General features: G+C 43.4%; 1 protein-coding gene across 3 annotated transcripts; it reads right to left on the reverse strand.

The window, feature by feature from the left end:
* Positions 1–86: 86 nt before the first annotated feature.
* LOC110495541 (transmembrane protein 272) lies at positions 87–9,835 on the reverse strand. 3 transcript variants are annotated; one of them, XM_021570857.2, is made up of 5 exons: positions 9,562–9,835; positions 7,099–7,173; positions 6,040–6,099; positions 2,199–2,281; positions 87–2,018 (listed from the first exon to the last, which is right to left on the reverse strand). In XM_021570857.2, exons 2-5 carry the CDS (start codon positions 7,151–7,153, stop codon positions 1,641–1,643), a joined length of 576 nt encoding a protein of 191 aa, XP_021426532.2. In that variant the 5' UTR covers positions 7,154–7,173; positions 9,562–9,835; the 3' UTR covers positions 87–1,640. The 3 variants fall into 3 exon arrangements, with proteins under 3 accessions (XP_021426532.2, XP_036838125.1, XP_021426533.2); XM_036982230.1 differs by lacking the exon at positions 9,562–9,835 and having other exon boundaries at positions 7,099–7,562; XM_021570858.2 differs by lacking the exons at positions 6,040–6,099; positions 7,099–7,173; positions 9,562–9,835 and adding an exon at positions 4,328–4,830.
* Positions 9,836–10,049: the final 214 nt, after the last annotated feature.

Raw genomic sequence — 10,049 nt, forward strand, 5'->3', positions numbered from 1 at the left:
ATGGACGTCCCAAGGATTCCAGATAGCGCAGACCAAACCAATGCGCAGGGATAGGGCGCGAATAGCCAATGGCGTGAGGGATTGGTGTTTCCTTTAACAGCTCGTCAGAAGCGTCTTCGAATAGACCAATCAGATTTGGAGGCACGTCCAAACTAATTTGGGTAGACATATCAGAGTGGAATGTATGGCCTATTTAGCTACTGCCTCCAAAATAAATTGATTTCATGAATGATTGTGTAAGACTTCTGAAAAAGGTATTATTTATTTGCATTCAAATGTCCTTATGATAAAAAATGAACACCAATTCAATTGAGAGATTATTCATCACACCCACTAAAGATTATAATTACATTTAAAAAATGAACTGTCGTGTGATTACGCTTTCATAGTACTTGATTTGACCACTAGATGGTGCAGTAGTATTGCTGTACTGTTAGATTGGCAGCGTTCAAAAATTATCTTCCACAAGTCAAGAGCCTAATGTAACAGTGCACATTGCCTCCTGACAAACAAAATGATTTAAAATACTATAGAAAGTGCAAACATGAATTAATAAATATTAGTGCTAAAATCATACATTGAGTTAAACACAATATACTGTACATGCTGACATCTGTGTTGATCAAATGTTGATCTGGAACTGTATATAAAACATGCCTTGTAAATTCATTTCAGACCCTACAAAGTACATGAAACAGTTGTAGAATTGTAGCACATGTTTCATTTGTGTAATTGAATATCTAAAAAGACAATTACATTGCACAAAAACACCCACACATGATGCAGTCAAGTTAACAACAGGCTCCTAGGCCCACCTGTGTGGTTACATATGATACATGTAGATTTCACAGATTTGTTTGGGAGCCGCCACCAGAATGACTCTTTTTTCCTAGTGTAACTGTCTAGGCCTAGAACTTCTGTTAGTTATGCTAAGGTGAGTCTTTCCCTGCGCTCATATCTCCCCAACGTTACACACCCAACCTCACCTGTCGCTCTGCTCTTCTAACTACAGAACCATCCAACTGCAATGCCCCACTGTTCTACTAACTACAGAACCATCTAACTGCAATGCCCCACTGTTCTACTAACTACAGAACCATCTAACTGCAATGCCCCACTGTTCTACTAACTACAGAACCATCTAACTGCAATGCTCCACTGTTCTACTAACTACAGAACCATCTAACTGCAATGCTCCACTGTTCTACTAACTACAGAACCATCTAACTGCAATGCTCCACTGTTCTACTAACTACAGAACCATCTAACTGCAATGCTCCACTGTTCTACTAACTACAGAACCATCTAACTGCAATGCCCCAGTGCTCTACAATCTTTCTGTACAGATGTAGGATCTTTATTTGAGACAGTTTGCTACAGAAGGAAAATATACAGGAAATGTAAATTATTATGTGGATTATAATTACTGGACATTACAGTATAATTTTTGTAAGGGAAAATCAAGTCTGAAATTTCAAAGTGGAAATTACAAACTTCAGAAGCCCTTTTAAAACTCAGATACACTACAAGCTTGTATTTCCTGCTGCGCAGGAATATTCCTGCAAAAACAGGATGATCAAATTAAAATCCTACATCTGTATGCTTCTCTGAGTCAGTCATCCAGCCAGCCAGTCAGTCACTCAGTCTTCATCACTATCCTCGTAGTCGTCCCTGGTGCTGGTCTGAGAGCAGACGTGTAAACAGACCCCACAGCAGAGTAGCAGGAGCAGCACGGTGTGGCTGAGCGTCAACACAAACACAGCAAATAGGTACAGAGACTTCCTGCAGTAGTCCTGTGGCTGGTGGAAGGGTGTGATGAAGTTAGGCTGGAACACAGAGAACACCCAGTAGTTCCCCAGGAGGAACCAGACGAACAGGAACAGGCTGAGGATGACGTGCACGTAATACTTGTTTGCGTTCTGTCTCCATGGATACTCGTCGGCATCGTCGTCGCCGATGACGACCGACTTGGAGATGAGCGACCTCATGCGGGTGGTGTCGTACAGGAGCAGCGTGACCTGGAAGGTTCAGGGTCAGAGGTCGTGGGTCAGATTGGGGTGAACACTAGAGCGACAGTGCCTGCCTTCCTTACATATTGTTTTGCACTGTCTATCATTTTTACAGCCTGGAAGTGTTTGGAACCGGTTCTACTTTCCTGTTGCCACATTACAACCTATGATCTGGAACACATCCATTACCTTTACACTGCCAATAACCCCGCCCACCAGCAGGTAGAGAGGAATCATTGGCTGAACAGGGCAGTCGTCTATAGACTTCACACCTGCAGGGGTTAAACATCATCAATAGTTCATTAGTTTACCAACATAACTCAATAGAACAAATACAGTACCAAAACCAATATGTGCATCACCCCAGACCCCCCCCCCCCCCCCCCCCCCCCGTCTCAGTACCCTGTATCTATGCTGTAATAGTCTATGTGCCGGGGGGCTAGTGTCAGTCTGTCAGTCTGGCCACCTGTGATCTTAAGTGTGCTCCCTCTAATTCTCCCATCTCCCTCTCCCCTCCTGGAGGTTCTGAGCCCTATGGCCATGCCTCAGTAATACCTGGCCTGACAACTACTGGCTGTCAGGCCCCAGTCCACCTGGTTATGCTGCTGAGTTTCTGCTTGTTCCGGACCTGCTGCTTCGCGCCTCTCTCTCTCGCTCTCTCTCTCTCTCTCTCTCTCTCTCTCTCTCTGTCTCTCTCTCTCTCTCTCTCTCTCTCTCTCTCTCTCGCTCTCTCTCTCTCTCTCTCGCTCTCTCGCTCTCTCTCTCTCTCTCTCTCGCTCTCTCTCTCTCTCTCTCGCTCTCTCGCTCTCTCTCTCTCTCTCTCTCTCGCTCTCTCGCTCTCTCTCTCTCTCTCTCTCGCTCTCTCTCGCTCTCTCTCTCTCTCTCTCGCTCTCTCTCTCGCTCTCTCTCTCTCTCGCTCTCTCTCTCGCTCTCTCTCTCTCTCTCTCAGCTATGAAAAGCCAAATTACATTTACTCCTGAGGTGCTGACTTTTTGCACCCTCTATAACCACTGTGATTATTATTTGACCTGGCTGGTCATCTATGAACATTTGAACATCTTGAAGAACGATCTGGCCTTAATGGCCATGTTCTCTTATAATCTCCTACTAGTACAGCCAGAAGTGGACTGACTGGCCAGCCCTCAGAGCCTGGTTCCTCTCTAGCTTTCTTCCTAGGTTCCCAGCCTTTCTAGGGAGTTGTTCCTAGCCCACAAAGTTCCATAATGAGATGAAAATGGCAGCCATATTTGGTCAGGGAGAAATCCAACCCAGTCTAATTGGAATGAATGGCAGTATAGGCATAATCCTGATTTTACTTATGCAGGAAAATAAAAGTGAGAAATTGTGTAATATAATTAATTATTGTCATCCTCAAATATTGAAATATGTATATTATAATAGGCCTGTGCTAAGGATTCTAAGCTGCAGGAAGGTCTCCTACAACTTTGGGCCAATTTTTTTTTTCATTTTAGGCTCAAGCAAAGCTTGTCATATTACCACATCTGTGTTTTGTATTTTTCCGTTTTTTGTGTTTGGAATGGCACAGTGACTATTGCATCATCCTGACAATGCTACTATGACCTCACTTATGACAAACCTTTTCAAAATTCTAATTGTCATTAATAATTATTGCGTCATCGTTTATCCCATGATGACGTAATTCCCGCCCCCCTCCGGCCCTATAAAAGGAACCCCCGGCACATCTCAAAGTCATTCATAGTCTTATCTATCAATCACTATGCCCAGAAGACGCAGAGCCAGCCGCCGTATCCGCAGGCGCCGTCGCCCCAGGGTGTCCCGGCGTCGCAGGAGAGGAGGCCGCAGGAGGCGTTAGACAGGCCGGGTAACCTACCTGAACTAACCGCCCCCTACCGGTTCTCCCTCCAGACTCGACCACTGGTAGTGCAGAGATGTTAAAAGTCTGCTTAAATAAAAGATGGGCGTTTAACTAAAACTGTTACGACTTTGTCTTTTTATTATTAGATGGTTTAGAGTTTTTTAGTCAGTATAGAGTTAAATAAGTAGATTAGGATAACAAAATATTGAGACATTGTATCTGTCCCTGACAATTAAATGTAGACCTAACAATGTAGGCTATTTATTTAAAACGTTGACACATTGGATCCCTTACCTTCCAAGGTAAGAACTTGATTCAATGCAATTCCCCCTTCCTCCAAATAAAAAAATTTGTATATCTGTTCAGCTTTTTGGTTTCTGGATATACCGATATTCTTAAACCGTTAGTCGCAAGAGGAGAGTTGAGAAGGGGGAGACGTTAAGAAAGTTGGCAAGGGGGAGACCTTAGATTCTTCACATACCTGGTTATTGTCCTTTCGGCTTATTTCCCCGGGTTTTGAACTGGCACCGTTACTACGAGAGATGATGCTGTCATCAAGCATCGATCTGTAGAATGACTAGTTGGCCTTAATCATAATGCTCATTGACTGGACATTCCAAAGTACTATGGCAATTATGCATCACAATACTCATTTCATTTTACAACATGCAGCAATCCACATAGGTCTAAGTATTAACTGCGCTGCTGGTTTATAGTCTAGGGCGGACCCATGCGTCAAATATTCAACATACTCTATCTTATCTACTTTATCTTATCATAAACTAACCTTCAACACCTTTCAAACAATGTTGTCAAATATAGCAAGGTAGCGGAGTAGCCTAGCTGGAGAGGGTAGAAAGAGAAAAACATCTAGAATTAGGTTACGCAACATTTCAAAATGTCGAGAGTCTCTTGGCAAACTCCAAGCAGGCTGTCATGTGCATTTTACTGAGGAGTGGCTTCCGTCTGTCCACTCTACCATAAATGCCTGATTGGTGGAATGCTGCAGAAATCGTTGTCCTTCTGGAAGGTTCTCCCATCTCCACAGAGGAACTCTGGAGCCCTGTCAGATTGACCATTGGGTTCTTGGTCACCTCCCTGACCAATTGGCCCTCCTCCCCCGATTGCTCAGTTTGGCTGGGCGGCCAGCTCTAGGAAGAGAAACTTCTTCCATTTAAGAATGATGGAGGCCACTGTGTTCTTGGGGACCTTCAATGCTGCAGACATTTTTTGGTACCCTTCCCCAGATCTGTGTCTCAACAAAATCCTGTCTTGGAGCTCTACGGCAAATTCCTTCGACCTCATGGCTTGTTTTTTGCTCTGACATGCATTTTCAACAGTGGGACCTTATATAGACAGGTGTGTGCCTTTTCCAAATAATGTCCAATCAATTGAATTTGCCACAGGTGGACTGCAATCAAGTTGTAGAAACATCTCAAGGATGATCAATGGAAACAGGATCCATCTGAGCTTAATTTAAAGTCTCATAGCAAAGGGTCTGAATACTTATGTAAATTTTTGTTTTTATGTTGAATAAACCTCTTTTAGCTTTGTCATGTGTAGATTGATTAGTTTTTTATTTTATAAAGAATGTTTAGAGTAAGGCTGTAACGTAACAAAATGTGGGAGAAGTCAAGGGGTCTGAATACGAAGGCACTGTATACTGTACGTACGTACTGTACGTGTGTTCATGGTAGGACAACAATACATTTTAAAGAGAAATAAGGTGACATGATCCCATGGAAATAGGCCTATGGGAGTTTTTTAAATGCTCTGGAGTTGAGAATATGGGTATATCCAGAGACCAAAAAGATAAACATATAAACACATTTTTGATTTGTAGGAGGGGGGAATTGCATTAAATCAAATTAATCATTTAAATGATTTACCACTTGTCTAAGTCCTACAGTATCATCAACTGATTTCAGCCAGTGTATGTATGGCTGTGGATTGACTGCGTTGTTTGAATGGAATGTTGGCATATTGGCATTTAATTTGAATCATTCCTCTAAAACTGTCTGGCTATCTAGCTAACAAACATACAGTCTTGATAAATTCTTCATTTCTTTTAACACATTATCTTACCACGCTGGCTGACCAACTCCCTGACCAAAATGGCTGACTTTACTCCCATCAATCATAACAAGGTTCATGTCCATTCTAGTATTGTCATTTATAATTACATGGTCTTACCTACAAACGCCATGGTGAGAGGAACGGCAAGAAAGAACAGAAGTCCCACCACAAAGTAGGCTAGAGAAAAAGAAACCGTTATAAATCTGTCCAGAAAAATACATACAAAGCATTAACCAGCTCCACTCAAACAACTATGTAGCTTTTGTTTCTGTTGTTGTGTTTTTCCATGTTAATAAGTGGCCTCCTCTGTATGCACTTTGACTTCTGTAAAATGAATTCCTCTTGATGACAAACATTTTCTGAATCTAACCTCTTATTAAACTACCATTACCACTATCCAGTGTTGTAGTAGGCCTACTCCAGATGAGTCCGTTCTCGAGACCACACATTGAGTGTCTCGGTCTTGGATACATTTTTACTCTGTCTTGACTTGGACTCAGAAACCGTAGGTGTAAAAAACAAACATCAAAACTCATAATTATCTCCCCCTTCAGTCAACGCATAAAACCACTTCGCTGGGCCAGATATCCACACTCCTTCATGACACATGTTTTATAGCATATTAAAACCAGTCTCGATTTGCTTCGGTCTTGGTCTTGACTTGGATTCGTCCCCTCGCCCCCGTCCCAGTCTCGGTCTTGACTCAGTCTCGATTTGCTCCGGTCTTGGTCTTGACTCGGACTGGCTTTAGGTGATCTCGAACACAACACTGACACTATCCCCCTTTGCCCCTCCTCTAGTCCATCCTAGAGAGACAGCCTCTGGTACTTAGCAGGTCTTAACAGATTTAGCCTCTGGTACTTAGCAGGACTTAACAGATTCTATTGATTAGAGGGAAAGTACCCATATCTGAAGTGCTAATAAATTGATCACCAACTCTATTTTAATATATAATATATGCCATTTAGCAGATGCTTTTATCCAAAGCGACTGACAGTCATGCGCGCATACATTCTTTACGTATGGTTGGTCGCTGGAATCACTATCATGGCGTTGCGAGTGCAGCTACAGAGGATCCACATTTTATCCATGATATTCCACAGTGCAATTCAGTTCCTTCATGTTAATGAATGTTTTTGAATACATTTAGTGTGTTTGTGTGTGTGACTCACTCACCATTACTGGCCATCTTAGACAGACAGTGATGACATGTCTTCGCCACACCAGTCATGATGAATTCTGCGCAGGTCACTGGAATGAATTTTATAATAGCTGTACATTATAGGAAGATGCTTGGGTGTGGAAAAGACATACTAACTGTTACTTAAGAACACCTGTAATTACGAAAGTACAACGCTTGATGTTTTGCTTTAGCTTGAGATTAAGGATCAGTGTCGACACATTACAACTATTAAGAGGTCAATTGTACAAGCCTGTGTGTTGAACTATACTGATGGGGTGTTTACGGACATATTCAATCAATCCTTATCCCAGTCTGCTGTTCCCACATGCTCCAAGAGGGCCAACATTGTTCCTGTTCCCAAGAAAGCTAAGGTAACTAAGCTAAACGACTACCGCCCCGTAGCACTCACTTCCGTCATCATGAAGTGCTTTGAGAGACGAGTCAAGGACCATATCACCTCCACCCTACCTGACACCCTAGACCCACTCCAATTTGCTTACCGCCCCAATAGGTCCACAAACAATGCAATCGCAACCACACTGCACACTTCCCTAACCCATCTGGACAAGAGGAATACCTATGTGAGAATGCTGTTCATCGACTACAGCTCAGCATTTAACACCATAGTACCCCCCAAACTCGTCATCAAGGCTTGATTACCAACAACGACGAGACGGCCTACAGGGAGGAGGTGAGGGCCCTCGGTGTGTGTCAGGAAAATAACCTCACACTCAACGTCAACAAAACAAAGGAGATTATTGTGGACTTCAGGAAACAGCAGAGGGAGCACCCCCCTATCCACATCGACGGGACAGTAGTGGAGAGGGTAGAAAGTTTTAAGTTCCTCGGCGTACACATCACGGACAAACTGAATTGGCCCACCCACACAGACAGCATTGTGAAGAAGGCGCAGCAGCGCCTCTTCAACCTCGGGAGGCTGAAGAAATTCGGCTTGTCACCAAAAGCACTCACAAACTTTTACAGATGCACAATCGAGAGCATCCTGTCGGGCTGTATCACCGCCTGGTACGGCAACTGCACCGCCCACAACCGTAAGGCTCTCCAGAGGGTAGTGAGGTCTGCACAACGCATCACCGGGGGCAAACTACCTGCCCTCCAGGGCACCTACACCACCCGATGTCACAGGAAGGCCATAAAGATCATCAAGGACAACAACAACCCGAGCCACTGCCTGTTCACCCCGCTATCATCCAGAAGGCGAGGTCAGTACAGGTGCATCAAAGCAGGGACCGAGAGACTGAAAAACAGCTTCTATCTCAAGGCCATCAGACTGTTAAACAGCCACCACTAACATTGAGTGGCTGCTGCCAACATGCTGACTCAACTCCAGCCACTTTAATAATGGAAATTGATGTAAAAAATGTATCACTAGCCACTTTAAACAATGTCACTTAATATACTGTTTACATACCCCACATTACCCATCTCATGTGTATATGTATATACTGTACTCTATATCATCTACTGCATCTCTATGTAATACATGGATCACTAGCCACTTTAAACTATGCCACTTTGTTTACATACCCTACATTACTCATCTCATATGTATATACTGTACTCGATACCATCTACTGCATCTTGCCTATGCCGTTCTGTACCATCACTCATTCATATATCTTTATGTACATATTCTTTATCCCTTTACACTTGTGTGTATAAGGTAGCAGTTGTGGAATTGTTAGGTTAGATTACTCGTTGGTTATTACTGCATTGTCGGAACTAGAAGCACAAGCATTTCGCTACACTCGCATTAACATCTGCTAACCATGTGTATGTGACAAATAAAATTAGATTTGGTAACAGAGAGATAAAGGGAACTTAGCCAGTTTCTGTTGATGCAATTTTCCAGTCTTACTTCTGCTAGCACATGATAGCAATAAGAGGAAGAAGAATTGGGAAACTAACTGCCAATAACACAATAAACTGAACTCCGCCCAGCGGAGAGAAAATGATGAGCTTATATGGTATTAAAGTTAAGGGACATCACCCTGGGCGGGGTGAACTATAGTACGGGATAAAAAGAGAAAACACCATCTTTAGAACTGAGTGTCTTGCTTGCAAATTGCTGTAAGTGTGTTCTGCTCCGGGTTGCAATCCTTATTTAACAAAACCTCTGATCAAAGAAGTGTTCCTGTGGTCTCTAGTGTGCATAGGGCAGAATTCCCTTACAGTCACCTAGAACCTAACATCCACCTGAACATTATTTTGCATCCACACTGACCAGAAAACAGAGGGAGAGCGTACTGGAAAACTGGTAACCATGCACATCCAATTCAAATAAGCGCAAAGGCTATATCGAATGACTTGGATGGTCAATTATCCCAACGCAGAGACAAAAAGGTTAGCCTACTGTTTAGATAGAATTAAAAAATAATGTTCTCCACACATACTTGTTAATAATATAAAAACTCCACCAATTCACAATTACTTACCTTCTGGCCTTCCTGAAATAGTCTGGACAAGGTGTGTAAAGATCTGTTTTTAATCAGTGCACAACAAAACAAGTGGAACTAGGAGACGGTTTCAGTTGAGCATCTTCTGTGAAACTGTATTCTTGAGCCCCTCTCCTTTATCAGGGAGAGTCTCGCCCTCCCACGTCCCCACAGAGTAGTTTATTAAAACAACTGCATGGGCGAGTGCAATGTTTTCATGAATAGGAGGAATATTGTCCAAATACGTTTCTCTGAATCTTGCGCCTAAAATCCTGTTTTTTTTTCATCTCGCAGGCTACCTACATCTGCCCACCCACCACCCACAGCTGCCCAACCACCACCCACAGGTGCCCACCCACCACCCACAGCTGTCCACCCACAGCTGCCCACCCACAGCTGCCCACCCACAGCTGCCCACCCACCACCCACAGCTGCCCACCTACAGCTGCCCACCCAACACCCACCCACAGCTGCCCACCCACAGCTGC

The sequence above is a fragment of the Oncorhynchus mykiss genome, chromosome 7 (assembly GCF_013265735.2).
Source record: "Oncorhynchus mykiss isolate Arlee chromosome 7, USDA_OmykA_1.1, whole genome shotgun sequence".
In the NCBI taxonomy this organism is placed as follows: domain Eukaryota; kingdom Metazoa; phylum Chordata; class Actinopteri; order Salmoniformes; family Salmonidae; genus Oncorhynchus; species Oncorhynchus mykiss.